Here is a 24,446-nt window from a genome sequence, read left to right as displayed (position 1 = left end):
GTAGTATCAACTCTAAAGTCTAAAATCCACTCTCATTTAAGTATCACCTACATCAGATATGAGTGAGACTCAGGATATGATTCATCCTGAGGCAAATTGTTCTCTAGGTGCCAACCTCAAACCAAATAAATTACACACTTCCAAAATACAGTGGTGGGACAGACATAGGATGGGCATATCCATTCCAAAAGAGAAGAATAGGAAGGGAGAAAGGAATAAAGGAGTCCAGATCAGTCCAAATGATGAGGCAAACTCCTTGAGTATTTGTTTTGTTTTGTTTTTTAAGGAGAAAAGATTTATTTTGACTTCCTTGAAATTGTAAGGCTTAAGAATAATCCTCTTGGATCAATGTTCTATACCCCAGGCTACTAAGGTAGAGATCTCAACTTCTAGATCTACTGAAGTGGATGTCCCGACCCTACACTTCTACCCAAAAAGAGTTGCAGCCCCACGTCTCTACTGGCTGACTCTGTTCCCATGGTTTAAGGTGAGGCCAAACTGTCTGTTCTGTTGAAAATGAGTCAGTGGTTTTCTTTTGAAACAGACACAGCCTCAAGATCTGCCAGACATGGTGGCACACATTTGTGATCCCAGCACTCAGGAGGTTGAGGCAGGATCGCCACAAGTTCAAGTCCAGCCTAGGCTACATAGTTAGTTCAAGGCCAGCCTGAAGTACACAGTGAGGGCCTGTCTCAGAAAACCAAAAAAAAAGATCTCTGGATCTCCTTTAGGATTGTTCTTCTTTTGGAGAATAGTTCGCATTCTTAGCCAAACAGCCCTGTGGTTCATAAAATCTAATGTGTGACAGCCATTTTTCCTTCCTTCTCGCTTTCTTCCCTTTCAGTTCAAATTGGCGGTGTTCCTGGGAGGGTGATTGATTGAGTCAAATCTGTGGCCCACACCTGCACTGACCCCCTTATCAAAGGGTGCTTGGCCATACCCTTAGAACTCTTTCCTGAATACCTTTCTCATTTTTCTGTTTCCTGTTTGGAAAGGCTGAGAAATTTCAAATCCTTTAAGTTCTGCTTCTGTTTTGCTTAATAATTGTCTTTAAATCAGATTTCTCTTCTCGCATTTCACAGTAATGTCAGGAAGAGGTAAACTGTGACATTTTGCTTAGAAATAGTTTCTGCTAAATGTCCAGTTTTATTGCTTGTACAAAACACTGGAACATGAACACACTACACCCAACTTCTTTGCCATTTTATAATGTTTGCTTTCTCTACATTGTCCAATAACATGTTCCTTATTTATATCTGAGACCTCTCAGATTAGTCTTTACTGTCTTTATTTTTAACCATCATTTTTACGTAAGTATTCCCTGAAGAGATTGAGACTTTCTCTTCAGTTCTTTTCTTCCTGAGCCATCATCAGAATCACCTTTAAAGGTCCATTCATTGCAACATAGGGTTTTCCTATCAGGTACCTCCAAACTCTGCCAGGCTCTACTCATTACCCAGCCTCAAACCTGTCTCCACACTTGTAGGTATTTGTTTTAGCAGCACCCCCATTTTTTTGTACTAAAATCTGTGTCAGGACTCTCCAGAGAAACAGAACTGGGGGTAAGGGGGAGGAATGAATGAATGAGAATAAAGAGATTCAATGGGGGATGGCTCACAGGATTATGAAGGCTAAGAAGTCCCATGATCTACCATCTGTAAACTGGAGTGCCAAAAGAGTTCAAGTCCAAAGGCCTGAACACTGAATGGGGGCAATGATGTAAGCCCTAGTCTGAATTCAAAGGTCCAGAAACCAGAAATACTAATGTCCAAGGGCAAGAGAAGATGATGTCCAGGCTCAGAGACCAGATTAGTGCCTTCATCTGCCTTTTTATTCTTTTTATTTATTTATTTTTTTGTTACTGGGGATCTAACTCAGGACCTTGTGCTTGCAAGGCAGGCATGGTGCCACTGAGCTAAATCTCCGGCCCCTGCCTTTTTACTCCTTATCAGCCCTCAGTGGAGTGGATGGTGCTCACTCACATTGGTGAGGCCAGTCCTTATTCTTTTGACCAGTTAAAATACTAGTCTCTTCTGGAAACACCCTTGTGCATCCAGAAATACTTAGCAGCTCTCTGGGCATACCAAGCCCACTCAAGTTGACACATAAAATTAACCATATTAGAGGGTCACTTAAGGAAACTTTGCACATTTTTAAAAAGATCAAGAAAACTTTGCTTCTCTTCTCCCCTTCCTCCTCCCCACTCCCCCTTCTGTGCTAAGCATAGAACTCAGGGACTTTGTACATGCTAGGCAAGTGCTCTGCCACTGAGCTACTACACCCCCTGTTCAGAGATTTCGTTTCTGACAGCAGCAGACTAGAGTATATGAGAAGATAATGGCCAAGAATTTTCCAGAACCACTGTAAATACAAGCCACAGATTCAAAAAGTACTTTGAGGGCCAGAGGTTTACCTCAGTGGTGCAAGGTCCTGAGTTCCATCCCCAGAGACCCCCCCGCCCCCAACTACTTTGAACACCAAGGGGAATAAAAAGAAAAGCACATGTAGGTACCTCATAGGTCAATGGATGAAAACTAAAGATGGAGAACATCCTAAAAAGCAGCAAAGGAAAACACACATTAAACTTAAAGATCTGTAATAAATCCTTTTTCTTTTTTTTTTTGGTATCAGGGATCAAACTCAGATCCTTGCACTTTTGAGGAAGGCAGGGTGCCACTGAGCTAAGTCCCCGGCCCTGTAATCTTGACTGAAACAATGGAAGCCAAGAAGACGATGGAATGACATTTTAAAAGTGTCTAGAATTTTCTACCTTCAAAAATTAAGGAAAATAAGGACATTTTGAGAGAGACAAAAACTGAGAGAATTTGTTACCCTTAGTCTTTGTACTAAAAAGGAAAATGATTCCCAGTGGGAATGTATGGGATATAGAAAAGAATAATCAACAGAATAGCAAAATAAGTTGGTAAATGAAATGAATTTGGCTTCATGGGAGCTTAAATTTAATTTAGAATTAAAACACAGCTTTTTTTTTTTTTTTTTGGTACCAGGGATCGAACTTGGGTCCTTGAGCTTGCACAGCAGGCGGCGGAACCACTGAGCTAAATCCCCGGCCCCACAGCTTTTAATAGAGTTAAAAGTGGTTGGTACCCGAAGGTCCTTTTACTCTCTAGGAACTGGTAAAAATACCAACTTACTGTAGGCTTTCATAAGTTAGGATCCATCTCCTACAATACACAATACAAAGCTGACAAAGTGGAGAAATGGAGTAATGATTAACAAACTTAACTCAGAATAAGGAAAAAAGGTATGTATGGAATGGGTGGGACAAAAAGGAAGATGATATGTATCATATCATTATATTTTAATGATCAGAGATTCTCATGCTGGAAAAATGAAACCTGTCATGCTGCTTTTAATACAAATATCTTACATAGAATTGTATACAGAAAGATCAAAAGTAAAAGGATAGAAAAAAGAAATTGGGCAAACATTAGCCAAATGAAAACTGATACAGTTATGCTAATATCAAGGTAGATTTTAAGGCAAAAACATTTCAAAAATCTGTAACAGAATGTTCAAGTTAACAGAAAGATACAACATTTTAAAAATCTGTATCTGGGTTCGGGGTATAACTCATTGGAAGATGCTTGTGTAGCATGTACAAGGCCCTGGATTTGATCCCTAGCACTGCCCCCCCCCCCAAAAAAGAAGAAGAAAATTGTTTGTACAGAACACATCTCAAAACATAAAGAACAATGAGTCATTTGGCTTACATCCTTTAGTTTAGATGGCAATTTGAAATGGCAGAGAAACACGTAAGTGTTCTTATTGTCGACTTGACAGAGAAGAAAGGTGAGCAGTGTATAATTGTTTTTCCTCCTTTACCAGCACATCTCCACACTCTCATAGACCTGTGCAAGTAAAGAGATTATTCTGTGGCCCTTTGAAATCGAAACTGCAGAAGCCCTTCAAGAATTTAAACCATCAGCATGATGTGGTGGCACATAATATAATCCCAGCACTGTGGGAAGCTGAGCAGAAGAGTTGCATATTTGAGGCCAGCTTTTGTAATTTTATGACTTGGTGAGACCCTGTCTAAAACCAGAAGGGCTGGGGAGCTAGGTCAGTGTGTAAAGTCCCTGGGTTCAATCCCTTGTACCTCCAAAAAAAAAAAAAAAAACCTTTGACTATTGTGTTACAAAAGGGTTTGGAGTAGCTAATATCCACCTTTTCTTTGGGTTAGCATTTATTGGTATGTTGACGTGATTATGAATTCTCTTGTGCTGATCCTTTGATTCATAATCACATGGCTGTATAAGTGTTAAAGCAGCTGGGTGCTCTTGGTTTCCATGCTCCAGGAGGAGTGGACCTAGGAGAGGTCTTCAGGATTCTAGTTTACAGTATTGAGCCATGTTAAGGAATTCAGTATGTCAGAATCATTAGCAATCATTTATTTTGTTCATTACATGAAACTTTATAGAGAAATTAGACAGTGTCCAGGAGGGCACTGAAAAATAGAACCTACATACTAAGTTATGGTTATGTCATTTTTAATCTTTCAAGTAAAATTAAAAGGGTGAATGCCAAGAAATAGTAACCATTTACTCTCCATTTCTTATTCTCTTTATATGAGAGAACTAACAAAGCAGGGTTTACATTAGATTTAAAGAATTTCCAGAGAGTAGGGAATAGTGATCAAAGAGAACTTTAGCTTTAATCTGTAATGCTTCCGCTTAAGAAATGGAATGCATTCATATAAATCTTATATAATTAACATTGATAAAAATGATTGCTGGATATGCTTTGTTGGGTAAATGCATATCTTGTCTATATAGGATGGATAGCCACATCTAGAAATATGTAGATGTAGTGCTCTTTAGAGATGAACTCATAAGTAGGAAGATGTGATAATTAAATTTATGTGTCAACTTGACTGGGAAGGGATGCCCACATAGTTGGTAAAACATTCTCATATTCTCTGCACACTCCCCCCTCACCCTCCAGCTGGTAAGTATGTTTCCAGAACAGGTTAGCATTTGAATTGGCAGACTGAATGAAGAAGACCTGCCCTTACCATTGTGGGTGGGCATCATTCAGTCTGCTGAGAGCCTGAAGAGAACAAAAAGATGGAAGAGGGTGACGTTTTTCTCTCTGAGCCTGGACATCCTTCTCTTATCCTTGGACAGCAAAGCTCCTAGTTTTTAGGGCTTTGGACTTGGAGTTACATCACGGCTCCCCTGGACTCAGAGTGAGTTATACTGCTGGCTTTCTTGGCTCTCCAGCTTAAAGATGTCTTCTTGACTTCTGAAATCACACAAGTAACTTCTATAATAAATATCTCCCTATGTACATATATCTATAAACATTGGTCTTGTTTCTTTGGCAGAGTGTTGACTAATACAGAAGAAAACATTTCCCCCCCAAATTAGATGGAACTCTTTATCTTACAGCTGCTTATCCTCTTATTGTACAGGGCAATTGTACAGGACTATTGTTTTAGCTTGCCCTACTGGTTGTGTTTTTCAAGATAAGCACTTCCTAATCAGTTTTATCTTGGTGGGGAAGTTAGGTTTCCTTGTTTTCTTTTCCTGGAGGAACAGGGTTTCAAAATTGATTTTTCCCCCTCATTGTAATATATTTAAAAAGTTGGAAAAAAATATCTGTATGCCATCAACCTTGTTAGGTTAAATTACTTTTTGATTCTTTGTTATACTGTATGTGCCAACCTCAACATGGCAGATTTAACTGAACCAAATTTCTTCCCCCCCCCATTAAGTTTATTGGTACATTTTCAGTATACAATACAGTTATACTCATCATTGGGATCTTGTACCATTACATGAGTCTCTTGGTTCTTATTTTTTTTCCCCCTTCCCTTGCCCTCCTTTCATCCCCTCCACCCTTCCCTATTTGCAAAGACCTTGTTTCCATTTTTTCCCTCTTCTCATATTTTTTCCTTTCTCTTCTTTCCCTTCCCCTACTCCTCTCAATTCCCCTGCTCTTTTAGACCTTTTCTTCCTGTTACACAATATCAGTTATACATTTTTAAAATTATAATATCAAGATCTAGGAGACGTTACCACAGATTTTACAGAATTTAAAAGGATATAGAAAGCATATTACAAAAATCTTTTTTGAAATAAATTTGACAACTTCTAAGAAGTACCTTGGAAGACAAATTAATGAAACTAACTCTGGAGGAAATATAAAATTTGAATAGCACCTATTAAAGAAAGTATATTCCTAGCTTGAAAGCTTACCTATATGACAAGAGCAGGCTCATAAACACTTTCACTGATAAATTATATCAAACAAAGCAGAAAAAAGAAGGAACACTTCTCCCCTCATTTTAGGAACTCAACATTGTGCTAATCCTAAAACTGGATAAAGATAATAGGAGAAAAGAGTATGAACATAGATAGAAATTTGTTTAACAAAACAAACTCTTAGAAGTCAGATCTGGCAGTATGTAGAAAGTGGTTTTGTTATAGGGATGGCAGTGTTGTGAACCAAATTTCTTTTCCTGGTGGGTAATATGAAATTTTTTGGTGCTTTTTAATCTTTTATTATAAAATTGTCCTTGATGGATACTGGGATTGCTAAGCAGCAGTGGTACTATACTTTTATATTTGTCACTTTTTTTTTTTTTTGGTTCCAGGGATCAAACTCAGGACCTTGTGCTTGCAAGGCAGGCACGGTGCTGCCTAGTTAAATCCCTGGCCCTATATTTGTCACTTTTTAAAACTCAAAGTCTAGAAAATATATTTGGATCCTTTACCTCTATAACTCAACATGCACATTCTTCTCTTGGAATTGTCAGGTTTTTGAGTGGTGGTGGTGGTGTGTATGTTTCACTTACAGCAAAATGATTACAAGAGTAGAGATTATTATTCTTTTCTGTGAGAGTTTTGTTTGTGTTTCCAGAGTAGTTTTGCCTGGAAATAGCTCAGTGTTGAATTCACTGTTTTCCTTTTCTTTCCATTAAGACAAATCTTGTCTTGTCTTTTCTTTTTGTTTTTTGTTTTTTGTTTTTTGGGTACCAGGGATCGAACTCAGGACCTTGTGCTTGCGAGACAGGAGACAGGCGGTGGCACCATGGAGCTAAATCCCTGGCCCTTGTCTTTTCTTTCTTTTTTCACATGAGGCCTCATTGTGTAGTCATGTTGGTTGGTATATAACTCAGGCTGGCACTGAACTTGTGATTCTCCTGCCCCAGCTTTCCAAGTGTTGGAATTACAAGTATGTGCTACCAGCCTTGCTCCATTAGGGTTTTTGCTTTGTTTTATTTTTGTGGTACTGGGGATTGAACCCAGGAGCAATACTCTTACCACTGAGCAGCATCCTCAGCTCTTTTTAAATTTAGTGATAGAGTCTTGCTAAGTTGCCCAAGCTGGCCTCAGACTAAAATCCTCCTGCCTGCCTCAGCTTCCTGAGTAGATGGATAGACAATCACCACCATGTCCAGTCATTAGGATAATTTTGATTATTCCTTTGAACACTGCACACAGCTACATCTTTTCACTAATGTTCATACATTTCAGGAATTAATAGGAAGTTACAGATGTGCAAAGTTATTCTCAGTAGCATTGTTTATAATAGAATAAAATTGGAATTATCCTAAAATTCTACACTTTTTTTTGAAAGGTTAAGTAAATTATGGTACTTCTGTTCAATCAAGTATTGTGTGGTTATTTTAAAAAACTGAATGAAAATTCAATGTATGTACTATGATGGAAAGATTTCCAAGGTATCCTTTTAGGAGAAAAATGTAAGGTACAGAACATTGTGGTAGCTTTAATATGAAAAATGGAGAATCAAATTGCAGAATATTGTGGTGCTTTTATGCAGAAGATAGGGCATTAAAGAATATTTTGGTAGCTTTTAGGCAGAAAGTAGGGAATAAATTATGTACAATATATATTCTTTTTTTTTTTTTTTGGTACCGGGCATCAAACTTGGGACCTTGTGCTTGCAAGGCAGGCGGTGGCATCACTGAGCTAAATCCTTGGCCCATGTACAATATTTTATATCCTACATTTTTCTCCTAAAATTATATTGGACATCTTTCCATCAGAGTACATACAGAGGGTCTTCATTTAGTTTCTTTTTAGTTGTTTGGTTTTTTTGGTACCGGGGCTTGAACTCGGGTCCTTGTGCTTGCGCAGTAGGTGGTGAAACCACTGAGCTAAATCCCTGGCCCGGTCCTCATTTAGTTTTTAAAAAAATAGCTGCATTGGGCCGGGGATTTAGCTCAGTGGCTTTGCCACCTGCTGTGCAAGTGCAAGGACCCGAGTTCGAGCCCCGGTACCAAAAAAAAAAGTGTAGTCAAAAAAAATAGCTGCATAATATTTTATTACACAGAAGTACCATAATTTACTTATTTTTTTCAAAACTTACAGGATTTTATAACAATTCCAATTTTATTCTATTACAAATAATGCAACCAGAAATAACCTTGTACATATGTAACTTCCCTGAAATCTTTAGGATAAATGACCATAACTGGAATTTTTCTAAAGGCAGAAGCATTGTGATTTTTATTGGTTGTCTCCTCATTTTTACCAGTTTACATTCCTACCAATAATGTCTGTTTACTGTGCACCAGAACATTTTGTGTTTTTTCAGAGTGATGGATAAAGTATGGTGTTGCAGCATGGTTTTAATGTGCATTTCACTGGTTATACATGAGTTTCTTTCCATCTTTTTACAGCTGTTTGTGTTTATTTTTCTCTGAGCTGTGTATTCGTATCTTCTGTTCAATTTTCTGTTGCATTGTTTATCTTTTTCAATTTTTAGATATACCTGATAAAATTGGGTAATTAGTTCTTTGACTGTTGGAACTAATCATCCTACTTTGCCTTTGATTTTATGATGTATTTTTCCATATTGAAGTGTTTGATTCTAGCATAATCAAAAGTATCAATGTTTTCTTTTCCAAGAAAATTTAAAGGAAAATTGAAAGATAAAAAAATTACAACTCATGTATGATTTTCCAAAGAAGAAAGAAGTTAAGGTTAGATTACACTGATTACTGATTATAACTAGTAGAAGTCTGTTTCCTTAATTGGTTTTACTTTTAGTTTTTTAAAATTTTTTATCAGTGTGTGAGATGAAAACAACATGGGAGGAAACTATAGATTAAAGTACTCAGGAGCTATACCAACCCAGTGCAACCTGTATAAGTAGATCTAGTTAGAAATAAAATATCAAAAGTCATTTTTCCTCCATGGTCATCTGTGTTCTCTACACTCCCAGCAGCTAAATTATTTCAAAGCAGACACCAGGTATATTTATCCACAGATTTTTCAGAATGCATCTCTAAAAATAAAAAGTTATTTTTCTTAGCACAACTATAATCTTATTATATCTTTTCTTCCCTACTTTCCTTTCCTTTCTTTTTTCTTAATGGTACTGGATAGTGCACTCAGGGCCTTCACACTGAGCTACATCTCCAGCCTTTTTAAAACCCTTTTTATTTGGAGACGTGGTCTAACTAAGTTGCTAAATTGCTTGGGTTGGGGAATGAACTTTCAGTCGTCCTGCTTCAGCGTCTGAGACTGTGCCACTACTCCTAGCTAATCCCATTATATCTTTTAAAAATTAGTTATTTGATATCAAAATTTATTTAGTGCAAGTCTATATATCCAACCTCTCCAAATAATTCTATAGAATACATTTCTAGGAGAACAGACAATAAATAATATGGACAGTGTGAACTTCGATGCATGTTGGCAAGTAGTCTCCCCTGTAGTGACTGTAGATGTTGATGCTCGCTAACACCGAGTATTATGGTTCTCATCACTCTTTGCCAACCCAACAGAGAAAAATGATTTTCCTATTTTAATTTGTATTTCTTATTATTACCAAACTTAATTATATATATTTTATGTTTGTTGTCTGTATTCCTATGGCATACAGAATCATGTATTTTCCTTTATTGGAGATCATCTTATTGACTGATATAGTTCTTTATATATATATATTTTTTGTATATCCTTTTATTGGTACATTTTAGGTGTACCATATAATGACATTCATCATTGGAGATATGCACCTTTATATACTCTCTTGGTTCTTATTTTTCCCCCTTCCCCTGCCCTCCCTTCAACCCCTCCATCCCTCCCTGTTTAGTTCTTTATATTTTATAGATACTGATTTTAATATGGTATATGTTTTGCAAATAATTTCCTATTTTTTTACAATATCATATGCATTTAGATATGTTTCATTTTTAAAAATTAGTTAAGTTTATTGGTACATTTTAGGTATACATAATGATCACATTGATCGTAGGGAATTTGTACCTGTACATGATATATCTTGATTCTTATTTTTTCCCATTCCCCTCCCCACCCTTCAACCTGTCTCCCCCTCCTTATTTCCAGAAGTTTTGTTTCCATTTTTTCCTTCTTTTCTCATTTTTTCCCCTTTCCCTTCTTTCCTTTCTCCAGCCCCCCTCCCTAGTTCCCCTAACCCTATTTGAACATTTTATTACTATTTCACAGTATCTATTATACATTTTGGTCCTCATTCACACTTTTCAGTTTCTCACACCAAAGAAACAATGCGGTATTTACACATGTGTGTCTGATTTATTTTACTTAAGAGTATGGTCTCAAGGTGCATCCATGTAGCTTATAAATGTCTCACATGTATCTTTCTTAATGGCCGAGTAGTACTCCATGGTATAAAAAAACCCCGTATCTTCTTTATTCATTTATTGGTTGATGGACATTGGGCTGTTTCCAAGATTTAGCTATTAGAAACTGTGCTGTTATAAACATGGGTATGCATATATCGCTGTGGTATGATGCTTTTAATTCTTTTGAGAAGATACCAAGAAGGGGAATAGCTGGGTCAAATGGAACCTCTAGCTTTAGTTTTGTGAGGGATCTCCACACTGATATCCACAGTGGTTGCACTAATCTATACTCCTTCCTTTCTCCCCACAACCCCTCCAGCATTTGTTCTTGGTTTATCTCTTGATAACAGCCATTCTTTGGAGTGAGATGGAATCTCAGTGTTGTTTTATTTTATTTTCTTTAATCAGTGTTTTATTTGCATCTCTTGAATGACCAGTGATGTTGAACATTTTTTCATATATTTATTTGCTGTTTCTACTTCTTCATCTGAGAAGTAGCTGTTCATTTCAGATGCCCATTTTTGGATTGGGTCTTTAAATTTGGTGGGGGGAGTCTGATTTTTTTGAGTTTTTTATACATTCTAGATAGTAGTCCTTTGCCTGAGGAGCAGCTGACAAAATTTTTTTTCTGCACAGTGGGTTGTCTCTTCAGTCCATTGGTAGTCTCTCTTGGCGTGCAAAAGCTTTTTAATAAGATGAGGTCCCAGTTGTTGATTTTTTGTGATAGTTCCTGTTCATTTGGGGTTTTGTTCATAAAGTCTTTGCCTACAACACTGTCTTTAAGAGTTCTACCTATTTTATCTTCCATCAGACTTACTTTTTCTGTTTTACTATTTAGATCTTTGATCCATTTTTGTTTTAGTTTAGTGCATGGTGAAAAATGTGGGTCTTATTTTAATCTGCAAGTGGAGATCCAGTTTCCCAGCACCATTTATTAAAGAGGCTTTCTTCCAGTGAAGGTGTTTGGGTCCTTTGTCAAAGATGAGGTGGCTGAATATGTCTGGAGTTGTGTCTACATTTTCTAGTCTGTTCCATTGATCCTTGGGTCTGGGTTTTTTGTTGTTGTTGTTGTTGCTAATTCCACGCTATTTTTATCACAGTAGCTTTGTAGTATAAGTCAGGGATTGTGATGCCCCTTGCCTTGCCTTTGTTGCCTAGAACTACCTTTGCTATTCTAGGTCTCTACTGGTTCCAAATGAATTTTAGGATTGTTTTCTCTAAATCTATGAAATATGTTGTTGGAATTTTGATCGGAATTGCATTAAATCTGTGTAACAGTTTTGGAAGTATAGCCATTTTCACTATATTGATTCTTCCTGCTGAAGAACAAGTGATATCTTTCCATTTTCTGATATCCTTTTTGATCTCTTTTTTCAGAGTACTGTAGTTTTTTGTTTTTGTTTTTGTTTTTTTGTACCGGGGATTGAACTCAGGACCTTGTGCTTGCGAGGCGGGCGCTGGAACCACTGAGCTAAATCCCCAGCCCCAGAGTACTGTAGTTTTAAATGTACAAGTCTTTTACTTTCTTCATTAGATTAATTCCTAGATATTCTGTTTCATTTTCATGTAGTTGTGTTTGTCCATTTTATGACTTCTGAATTAAATGTCATGCTTCCAAATGTCCTCATAAAGTTATAAAGAAATCTTCTATATTCCCTACTAATATTTTTGTTTTGCTGTTTATATTTATAGCAGTTAGGCTATCTGTAATTAATTGTTGGGTATGATTTGCAGTAAGAAGTTTTTTTCATATAAAGAACTAATTATTTCAGCACCATTTATCTTTGTTTTTCTTTCTTTCTTTCTTTTTTTTTTTTTGGTACTGGGGATCGAACTTGGGTCCTTGAGCCTGCACAGCAGGCGGCGAAACCATTGAGATAAATCCCTGGCCCTTCAGCACCATTTATCAACACATCATCTCTCCCCACCCCCATCATCATTTATTAGATGCTTATACTTGCATAGGTCTGTCGTCTGGCTTCTCTATTCTGTTCTACTGTATTCTACTCTGTTCTTCTCTATTCTGTTCTGATTCATTTATGCTTTCCATTATCAATATCACATAGTCTTATTTATCATAGTTTTACAGTACACTTTGCTATGTGGGAAGGCATGTACTGCTCTCTTTTTAAAATTTTTTGCCGGATATTTTTATACATTTAGTCTTTCAAGTGAAATTTAAAACAGATTTAAATTTCTCTAAAAGTCTCACAAGAGGGTCCCGGGGATTTAGCTCAGTGGTTCTGCCGCCTGCCTTGCAGGCGCAAGGTCCCAAGTTCGATCCCCAGTACCAAAAAAAAAAGTCTCACAAGAATTTTGATTGAAATTGCATTAAATATCTAGAATAATTTGAAAGACAATAGTAACTGAAACACTGAACACATAATGCCTTCAGTTATTTAATTTCTGTCTGCCCTACGTGAAAGGGTTTTGAACCAATTAAAAAAATTTTTATCCTTATCTTTTTTATTAACACATATTGGTTTATTTTACCATTACCTGTGCCTCATTCTTCTCAATATGTTTACTTATCTACTTAATCTTAGTGTACACATAAAGTAGTTCTGGAATTGCCAACCCATACCATTTGGAAACATAAATTTACTAACCCGAATAAAATACTGAATAAAGGTTTTTGGTGTTCATCTTTACAAAATACTGTTTTCTATTATATGTGCTGTGAAGCAAGCACGAAAATACTGTTTTCTAAAGTTAGATTTTTTTTCTTCTGTATCTTCTACAGTGTGGTTTTATTTTCAGTTTGTTTTGAGTTCTCATATTCTGGTTGATTTGAACTGTTTATTCTGGGGGATATGTGAAGCATTACCATTGTTCTAAGAGTCAGAACTATACTCAGTGACCATTCATTTTTCAGGATATACTTGGAACAGTCATTTTCTTTCATCCTTTCTGTCCTATTACCAGTTTCCCCTTCTTTTAGCTCATTTCTACTTACCTCCTTTAACTAACCGATCTCATTAACTTCTGGTTTATCTCTCTTTTTTCGTGTGTGTGTGTGTGTGTGTGTGTGTGTGTGTGTGTGTTTAGTACTGGGGATCGAACTCAGGACCTTGCGCTTGCATGGCAGGCGGTAGCACCACTGAGCTAAATCCCCGGCCCTGTGTGTGTTTGTGTGTATCTTCTCATATCTTCTTTCTTATATGAAGGGTAGCACAGTGTAGATACAGTAGACCCTTCTTATTGGAAGAGGATATGTTCTAAGACCCCTAGTAGATGCCTGAAACTGCAGATAGTACTGAACACTATCTATATGGTCATTTGGTATATAATGATGTTTTGGTCAACAGTGCACTATATATACACCTCAGTGGTCCATCATAACTGTAGTTTCTGGAAGTTCGTTCTTTGATGTTCACACAGTGTTGAAATTGCTTAACAGCACACTTCTCAGGATGTGTCATTGAGCAGCACATGGCTATACTATGTTTTGTTCTTATACTGGTAAAGCTTAATTTATAATTTATAATTTACCATATAATCCTATATGGTAAAGCTTAATTTATAATTTATAGATACAGTAAGAAATGAACACCAATAATGAAATAGAGAAAATACAACAATATATTTAGTAAGAGTTCTGTGAATGTGGCCTGTCTTTCTCCTTCCCTCTCCCTTCTTCAAAATATCTTATTATAATGTATTCCTCTTTCTTGTGATGATAAGAGATGACACAGTGCTTTCCTGACCAAATGAAGTGAGAGGAGTGATACAGGAATTGTGACAAAAATGAATACTTTAGGGCACTGTGTAAGAGTTAACTTGGACACAAGCATTGTGATACTGCTTTAATCTTATAATTCAGATGGGTACTAAATGACTAACAGGCAGGTAGCATATACAGCTTGGATATGCTGAACAAAGAGGTGATTCATGCACTGTGTGGAACAGAGAGGGATAGCATGAAATTTCATTACACAGCTCAGAATGACATGCAATTTATTACTTAGTTTATTTCTGAAATTTTCCATTTAGTATTTTTGGTCCAAAGTTGACTGGAGTAACTGAAACTAAGAAAGTGAAATAACTGATAAGGGAGAATGACTCTATGTATTCTTTTATGCTTTGATTTAATAATTTATCTTAATATAATATGGTTGTGTTGCTTAATGAAGGGGATACATCCTGAGAAACAGGATGTTAGGTGATTTCATCATTGTGAGAACATCATAGAATGTACTTACACAAACCTAGGTGATATAGGTCAATCACTTGACATGGCTTCTTGATTCAATTAAGAGATGCAGTAAACATGATATATGAGACTATTGGCAATGTATCATGGTGTAATGTTTTACAGTAAAATTTTTTTTATGAGTAAGAGTATACTCTAAAACAGTGATAACAAAGGGAATGGATGTTATAAAAGTATATCTTTGAAAACTCCTTCCCAATGTGAAACTGGGGGTGTGTGAAATGATCAAAGTATGTTATGGGTGTGTATGACTCTGCCTACATGAAACCCATTAATCTGTATAACCAGCATGCACTAATAAAAAAAAAGATGTGAAACAATAACAACAGAAAAGAAAAAAGTTACTTGTTAAAAAAGTTACTTGTTATGGTTTAGATCTAAAATATTGCCCCAAAGTCTCATGGTTCAGAGGTGGAACTTTGGGAAGGTGATAGGATCACAGGGACATGGTATTTATCAGTGGATTAATTCTTTGATGAACTAATAGCTGAATATGCTATTAGGAGGTGGGGTCTTATTGGAGGTGGGTCCCTGGAAGTATCACCTGGAAGAGTATGTTCCTTTTCCTGGTCCCTCCCTTCTTCATCCCTCTGTGCTGTGCTTCTTGGCTGCCATATGTTGAGCAGCTTTCCTCTGCCATGCCCTTCTACTGTGCTGTTTCTGCCTTGGACCCAGTGACCATGGATCAAACTCTCTGAAGCCATGAGCCAAAATAAACTTCTCATTTAAATGGCAGGTTTCACGTATTTTTTCCCAGTAATGGGAAAATGACTAATACCTCTATGCATGTGCTGAATTATCGCATTATACCCTATAAATTTATACAACTAAAATGATAGTTTTTATTTAAGTAAATAAAAATAATAAATATATACAAAAAAGAATAATGAGGGCTGGAGAGGTAGCTCGGTGGTAAAGAACTTGCCTAAATATGCATGGGATTCTGGATTCAATCCACAGCATTGGAAAAAAACCAAATGCACCCAATCAAATAAAATAATGATAAGAAGTACAGCACAGTATGTATATTAACCAGAGTCTTAATTACTGTCTTTTTTTTTTTTTTTTGAGACAAGGTCCCACTATAGTCCATGCTAGCCTTGAACTCACTGTGTACTCCAGGCTGGCCTCAAACTCATGACAATCCTCCTGCCTCACCCTCCCAAATGCTGGGATTATAGGCAGGTGCCACCAAGCCTGGCTTATTTTAGTTACTTTCTCATTGCTGGGACAAAAGATCTGGCAGCCACAAGTTAAAGAAGGAAGGGTCAGGGATTTAGCTTAGTGGTTCCACTGCCTGCCTCGAAAGTGCAAGGCCCTGAGTTCGATCCCCAGTACCAAAAAAAAAAATACCCTAAAGGAGGAAAGGTTTATTTAGCCCACAGTTTGTAGTTTCAGTCCATAGTCAGCTGCCTGCAAAGCAGGGGAGCATGGCAGAGGAATGTGGCAGAGGAGAAATAGTCCATGGCATGCCAGGCAGGAAGCAACATGCCTTTTTCCTTCTTTCCCCTTTTATTCCGTTCAGGCTACAAGCCTATTGGTTGGTGCCACCTACAACCGAACTCTGCTAAACCAATCAGTGAACTAATCCATCATCATACACCCATAATCAAATCACCTCCCAAAAGCCCCACTATGAGCACATGAGGCTTTGGGGGACCTCTAGATATAAGCCATAACAACTAGTAACATTTATTATTATCAAATATTATGTACTATATATAAGCATATGTGCTATACTTTTATACAACTGGCATCATAGTAGGTTTGTTTACACATTTGTAAGAAACACATTGAGCTATCATATTATGATATCACTAAACAACAAAAAGTTTTCAGCTCCTTTATAATTTTATGAGGCTACCATTATTAACTGAAACTCATCACATGGCACATGACTGTACAGCCATATTATATGTATTAATAACATACCCAGTTTATTCACTTAATATTACATCCAGGAATAATTCCTTATTAATTCATAGAAGACATTTAATTCTATTTTTACTACTCCATTCTATGGATGTATTATAGTTTATTCAACCACTCTCTTTTTTGGTACCGGGGATTGAACTTGGAACCTTGCGCTTGCAAGACTGGCGCCGAAACCACTGAGCTAAATCCTCGGCCCTCAACCACACTCTTGTGTCTAGGCATTTAGATTGTTTCCAGTGTGTACTGTGTTTTGTAGTTACAAACTGATGCAGTGAGTAGATCTTATAGGCTTTTGTTGGTCTTCAAGGTAAATTTCCAAGAGGGGGATTGCTGCCGCTAAAAGGTAAGGGCACATGTTTTAAGGTATCACTAAATTTCCCTGTAGAAAAGTTGTGTTTGCTGCCATTCCCACCAGCACTGTTGTATGAGATTACCTGTTTCCCCACAGCCTCACCAGCAGATGTGTTGTCATGATGTTTAATGGTTCCCAATCTGATGAGTAAGAATGATACTAAAATGTTTTCTCATTTACATTTCTCTATGAGTAAGATTAGACATCATTTCACATTTAAGGGCCATTTTGTATCTTTGTTGTTTTACTTTAAAAGATTGTATCTGACATAATTATGTATAAGGGCTTAATGAATTCAAACCCATGTCTTGCCTGTGTGCATATCCATTTAAATGTTGGAAATAAAAATTGTACTAGTAAACTTTGAAAAAAAAAGATCATATCTGATACACACATTTTTTGGTATTGTTAGGTGTTCACCTTCAACTTGTCAGGCAGTAGTACTCTCAATAGCAGGCATTAATGTGAGTTTTCTCTTCTAGATCTTCCATGGTGGCTTATTCTAATTCGGCAGAAAGCTTTGGTGGGCAAACTCCCAGGAGGCCATGAAGTCTGTAAAGTTACGAAAATTGCTGTGCTATCACTTTCTGAAATGGAACCTCAGGATCTTGAGCTAGAGGTAAAGTCAAGTCAAGGGAAGTCTTATGGAAAACTGATAAAAATGTAATAGGAAAAATGAGAATTTTGTTCAGTAGACTAGAAATATACAGTTTTAGAGCTGGATAATATCTTTATAATAATTTAGTTCTGTGGCTTTCAAACTTTAATTAATTGTTACTGGTTTTTTTTTGAGACAGTCTCGCTATGTAGTTCAGCCTGGCCTTGAACTCAGTATGTAGCCCAGGCTGGCCTCAAACTCACAGCAGTCCTCCTGCCTCATCCTCTGGGGCGCTGAGATTACAGTAGTGTGCCACCACTCCCAGCATATTGATTGTTTTTGAGACAGGGTCTCACTGTGTATTCCAGGTTTGTCTTGAACTCACTGTATCCCAGGCTGGCCTTCAACTCATGGTGACCCTCCTGCCTCAGCCTCCCGAGTGCTGGAATTACAGGCATGCACCACCACGCTTGGCTCAAACTTCATTTCAGTAGTAAACCCTTGCTTCAAAACCTGTGGAATCCAGTATTTAAGACACACAGAAGCAAAGCCACTCTGGATGAGGTGGTGTTGGGGGTGAGGACTCTTGGGGATTTGCCCACTTAAATACTTTCTACAGTATTTCCAGGAAATGCTCTGGGGAATAGAGGAGTCAAGAAGGGAGATTTGGGGCCCGGATTTAGCTCAGTGGTTCCACCGCCTGCCTCCCAAGCACAAGGTCCTGAGTTCAATCCCCGGTACCAAGAAAAAAAAAGAAGGCAGATTTAACTTTTACTGTATCTTCATTTAGCTATATTTCTTGAAAAATTTCTAATCAATTAAAAGTTTTTTGGAAGAAGCACAACCACTATAAAAATGAAGTCCACAGGTAGTGTGATTCAAGGTCAAAATAATGAGATTGCCTTCCTAGGACCTGTGTTTTTCACCAGAAGGTGCTCTTGGATCCTGATAGAATGATCTTGTGAAAACATTTGTATCATGTTTGCTATTGGTGAGGATTTGACACATAGGGATTGTCATTACTCCACTGTGGCCGGTTGCCCTTACTATGTGATATGCTGGGCTGGCGTTGTGTGTTACATGGATTATTATATTCAGTCCCTAGAATCACCCTGTATGGTGGGCAGTCACATGTAAACGAAACCCAACTTGAGTGTGGTGGTGGAAGGCTGAGGCAGGAAGGGGGTCACAAATTTGAGCCTCACCTGGGTATAAGGTAGTGAGACTCTGTCTCAAAATAGAAAAATTTAAAAAAGGCTTGGGATGTAGCTCAGTGTGAAAGCTCTGGATTCAATTCCCAGTACTGTTAAAAAAAAAAGAGGGGGGCTGGGGATGTAGTTCAGTGGCACTGCTCCTGCCTTGTTAGCTCAAGGTCCTGAGTTTAATCCCTGGTACTGCAAAAAAAAAAAAAAAAAAAAGAGGCGTGGGGGTGGGGTGGGGGTGGCCAAGATTAAGTCATGCAGCTAGCACAGGTGGGACCCTCCTGGGGACTCAGGCAGCCTGGTTCTGTAGCCCTCTGCTGAGCTGCCTTCCAGTTGCCTAAATAAGCCGTTAACATAACAAAGTATACTCACCCCACAACTTGGAGCTCTTAGGGAGAAAGTTTGGGGAGAGAGTTAATCTACTTTAAAAAATAAGGAAAAATAAAGCTATTTTTATGCTTCAAATTTCACTAGAACTTTGGTAATCTAATTTTATTTTATTTTATTTTTTAAAAATTAAATTCTTTTATTGGTACATTGTAGGTATACAACACAATTACATTTCTCATTGGGAATTGTACCTTTACATAATGCATCTTGGTTCTTATTTTTTCCCCATTCCTATCCCTCCCTTCACCCCCTCCACCCTTCCCTATTTACAAAGACTTTATTTCCATTTTTTCCATTTCTCATCATTTTTCCTTTCCCTTCTTTCCTTTCCCCTGCCCCTCCCACTACCCCTACCCCTTTGGACCTTTTCTGCATATTTTGCATTATCGATTATTCATTCTAATCATTGGTAGATTTTAGGTATACAATGTAATAACATTCATCATTGGAAATTTGCACCTTTACATAGTCTCTCTTGGTTCTTATTTTTCACCCTTGCCCAGCCCTCCGTCAACCCCTCCATTCCTCCCTATTTACAAAGATTTTGTTCCTATTTTTCCATTTTCTCATATTAATCCCATTCCCTTCTATCCTTTCCCCTAGCCCTCCCACTTCCTTTCCCTTTGCCCCTTTTCTTCCTATTTCACAGTACCTACTATACATTTTAGTCCTTATTTACACTTTGAGTTTCTCACACCAGAGAAACTATTTGGTATTTATACATGTGTGTCCTATTTATTTCACTTAAGAGTATTGCCTCAATGTGCATCCACTTAGCTATAAATGTCTCTAATTTCTCATTTTTTATGGCTGAGTAGTACTCCATTTTATAAAAAAAACCACATTTTCTTTATCCAGTCTCCAGGTGATGGGCATTTGGGCTGTTTCCAAGCTTTAGCTATTACAAACTGTGCTGCTATGAACATGGGTGCACATATATCACTGTGGTATGATTCTTTTAATTCTTTGGGGAATATCCTCAGTAGTGGAATAGTGGAGTCAAATGAGACTTCCAGTCCTAGTTCTTTGAGGTGATAATCTAATTTTATGAAACAAAGAAGTGAATTTAAGAGGATCCTGATCCAGGAATCCAAAAAAGTTTGTAGTAATTTGTTTTTATTTATTTATTTTTTTGTACTGGGGATGGAACCCAGGTTTTTCACAGAGTAATATCCACAGGCCCCTTCCCTTTTTAAAAATTAATTAACTTGGGCCGGGGATTTAGCTCATTGGCGGCATGCCTGCCTCCAAGTGCAAGGTCCTAAGTTCAATTCCCAGTATTGGAAAAAAAATTAACTAATTAATTAATTTATTTATTTTTGAGATAAGCCTTCTCTAAGTTGCTAAATTGCCCACGCTCTTCTCAACCTTGTGATCTCCTGCCTCAGCCTCCCAGAGTGCTGAGATCACAGACATGCACCTCACATTGGACTCTCCTTTTATTGGTGGTAGTAGTAGGACATTATTCACTATTCCTGATTCAAAAACTTGGTGATTCTCTATTCAAAAAACTTAGGTGGAGGGCCAGGGATTTAGCTCAGTGTTTTCGCCTCCTGCTTCGCAAGCGCAAGGACCAGAGTTCAATCCCTGGTACCAAAAAAACCCACAAAAACTTAGGTGGAAAATAGATTAATGACAGATTTGTGCAATTTTTGTTTACAGTAAGTCTCCCACTTATGAACGAGTTCCATAGAGGGAGAACATTCATAAGTTGGATTCATTCATAAGTTCTTATATGCCTTTGACACAAATATACAGTGTAAAGCAAAACAATAACTGCAAGGTCTGTTCATGTCTGTGAAAGTTCACAACTTGATTTTCATAAGTCGTGGACTTACTACAAATTTTATTTTGGCAAAGAGCAGCCAGATTAGCAAAAATTGTGTCTGTTTCCTCAGCCTATGTAATTTGGTGGTGTTTGTTTTGTTGTTGTTGTTGTTTTTCCCTCAAACTTTCTGTGTGGCCCAAATTGGCCTCAAATTTGTGACAATCCTCCTGCTTCAGCTTTCCAGATTGTGGGTTGCAGGCTTGTGCCATTAGTCATCAGAATCTTTTGGGTGGCTTTGCTGACGTATGTGTGGCATAGCTTGCTGTCGCTGACCTTTCCCTTGAAGGTGAGCACCCTTGGGGTGGCACTCAGGCCTGAGCACTAATTCTGGGGTCTCTGGCAGTGAGATTTAGAGCAGGGAACCAGCTCATCTGTATCCTGTCCATCCGCTGGGTCATCAGTTTGCGTATTTGGCACTCTCAGCCCTGGGGAAATGAAATGTCAACCTCATCAAGAGAAAGTTGGGACCCTTATGGGGGGGACTGTTCAAGGATGTTTCACATGTCCTTCATGGCCACCAATCTAACATTTTTTAAAGTAATGCCTGGCTATCTATAAGGAGAAAGAAAAACCCTAGGGAATAACATTTACATGGAATTTTAAAATACAAGTGTGAATAGTGTAAAAGCTTTAAGAATTTCCTTATTCTTCAGACTTTTTATTGATATTCTAAAGAAAAGACCATCTTCAAATAAAAATTAAAATGGGTTTTCCCACATACAAGGCTCAGTGTTTTTACAGCTCTCAGACTTTGTAAACTGTGGCACTTATCAGGGTTATCAAAGATTATGGTTCATGCCAGGAGTAGAATATATGCAAAGACTTGTTAATTGAGGGTAAAAGTAACTATAGAGATAGTATTTCCGGATCCTATGTTAGCAAATAGTACACTTCTCTCAAACGATTATAATTTTAGAACTTTACACTTGCACCATATACCTTCTCTGTTTCATTTTGTTTTATGGTAAAAGAACTTGTAATGATGAACAATAGGAAGGGCAAAGAACACTAAGTTGAAAATTATAAACTTCTTGCTAATCTTCTAACTTGCTAATTTAAATCTTGGGTATTTTTATTTAAATTTCCATAACACTATTTAAAAAGAGCCAAGAAGCTTATTCAATTTAAAGTTATATTTTTCTGATTATATAGTAAATTGTAAAGAAAAAAATACCGCTTAGAAATATTCCTTGTTAAGATTCTAGCTATAGGGCCGGGGGTTTAGCTCAGTGGTTCTGCTGCCTGCCTCACAAGTGCAAGGATCTGAGTTTGATCCCCGGTACCAAAAAAAAAAGATTCTAGTTATATATTCTAGTTAAATAATCCTTGTTGCTATTTTAGTTAAGACTCTAGTAAATTTTAGTGGTTGTTTCCATTTGACCTGTCTTCTTGAGGGGACTATGATTTTCAAATTGTTCAGAATTGATTTTGTTTTACATTTTTATATATTTTTCTATTTAACCCCTATTATTAACAGTTTGTTTTGTTTTTTGAGACAGAATTTTGCTTTGTAGTTTAGGCTGATCTTCAACTCACTTCATAGCCCAAGCTGGCCTTGAACCCCCACAGCAATCCTCCTGCCTCAGCCTCCTCAGTGCTGAGATTACAGGTGCACACCACCATGCCTGTCTTAATTCCTATTAATTTGTGAATATACCTATATTGCATGTACAAATTAACTTGTTAAACAAAACTAGTTCTATGTCTTCTTAGTATAGCATGTCATTCTAATTTGGAGCCTGTGTATGGCTTTGAATAATCCACTGTTTTCTTCCTTCCCACAACACCCTCTTTAGTATGGTTGCTGTTGCCTCTAAAGCCTGGCTCCCTATGCCTTAGGCAACCATTAATTTCCTCTCTGTCCCTATGAGTTTGTCTCTTCTGGACATCTCATAAATATGGAATTATACAATATATACCCTTTTGTAAGTTAATTTTACTTAGCATAGTGTTATCAAGGTTCATTCCTATTGTATATATATTGTATATATATTGCATATATCAGTACTTTAATCCTTTTTATTCTCAAATAATATTTCATTGTATGAGTACACCATGGCTTTAAAAAAAAATCCATCTTTAGTTGATAGAAAATTGAGTTTTTTCTACTTTTTAGCTATTATGCACAGTGCTATCACAAACAATTTTGCATACAAGCTTTGGGTGGACATTGTTTTCATTCCTCTTGGGTGTGTACCTAGGAATGGAGCTGATGAGTCATATGGTAGTTAACAGTTTAATTTTTTTTTTTTTTTTTGGTACTGGGGATCGAACTCGGGACCTTGTGCTCGCAAGGCAGGCAGTGGAACCACTGAGCTAAATCCCTGGTTCAACAGTTTAACTTTTTGAAGAACCACCAGACTTTTTTTTTTTTTTTTTCCAACAGTGTACCATTTAAAAAAAAAAAAACCTATATAAAAGTTATATAAAGAATTTGTAGGGTTCAAATAAATGAGATCATAGATGTTGTTTCTTTTGAAAAAATACCCTTTAAAGTTTTATAGGTATATGTTTCATGTCTGCATATCTTGTTTGCTCTATCTCATTGCCTTAATAAATAACCACACCACTTTCCATATTTAGTTTCCCCTTGGACATCTGCTTAAAATTTTATATCCAGATGGACATAGATACCAACTTTTCAAGTAAAATTATTTATTTTTCTTTTCTTAAGCTGCGCTGTAACAGCTCTTAATCTTGCTTGTGAAATGCCACGTTGGGAAAGTAATAGAAAAACTAGAAGAGTGCTTAGAGTTTGTGGTGATGTTCTTTTTGAGACCATGTATATCAAAGGGTTTAACCACAGCCAGTACAGAATTGGCTGGAGCTCTGGAAAAAAGATGATCCTATTGTCCCAAGAGCTATATTCAGCCTAAACAAAGTATCTTAGGACTGGAAAGGATCCCAAGAAGTAATTTTCTCTATTCCTAGTTTTTGGCAGGACTGACTTTAACCTTTTTGGAAAGATAATCGTCCATACTCTTTTTTTTCTAAGAGTAACTACATAGAAGATTCTAAAATATATATTGGAAATATTTATATTTATAGTAGGTGGACAAGTCAGTTTCTATTTAGAAAAAATCTGTTTTAAGAGACTGAGAAAGACTCCTGGTTAGTGTGTTGCACTTTGTGGTTTGTTACATAGATCTATAATTCTTCTGTGAATGCTTTGGGACCATAGTTGTTTTAGAATTCAGCTTTTGAGGGATGTTTTCAAATGTGATTTTATGTATTATCTACAACCCCAGTGAATTTGGAGCATTACCCTGCAGTATAACTCATTAATATTTCTTTTCATTCTTGGTGGTATTTACTGGGCATTGAA

The 24,446-nt window shown here is 37.1% G+C and overlaps 1 protein-coding gene across 6 annotated transcripts in view; it reads left to right on the top strand.

Moving 5' to 3' along the window:
- The window catches only part of Inpp5f (inositol polyphosphate-5-phosphatase F), a 106,855-nt gene that overhangs the window by 38,513 nt on the left and 43,896 nt on the right, over nt 1-24,446 (top strand). For all 6 annotated transcript variants that reach the window (XM_087185222.1, XM_087185221.1, XM_087185218.1 and 3 more), the window contains one exon: nt 17,586-17,722. In XM_087185222.1, coding sequence (XP_087041348.1) covers nt 17,586-17,722 — 137 coding nt within the window. The remainder of the gene's footprint in view (nt 1-17,585; nt 17,723-24,446) is intronic.

This window comes from Heterocephalus glaber, unplaced genomic scaffold (assembly GCF_053883595.1).
Source record: "Heterocephalus glaber isolate CG9 unplaced genomic scaffold, H.glaber_assembly_v1.0 deba00001497, whole genome shotgun sequence".
NCBI classification, from domain to species: Eukaryota; Metazoa; Chordata; class Mammalia; order Rodentia; family Bathyergidae; genus Heterocephalus; species Heterocephalus glaber.
The sequence above is the reverse complement of the archived record's forward strand: the minus strand, read 5'-3'. Positions and strand labels throughout refer to the sequence as shown.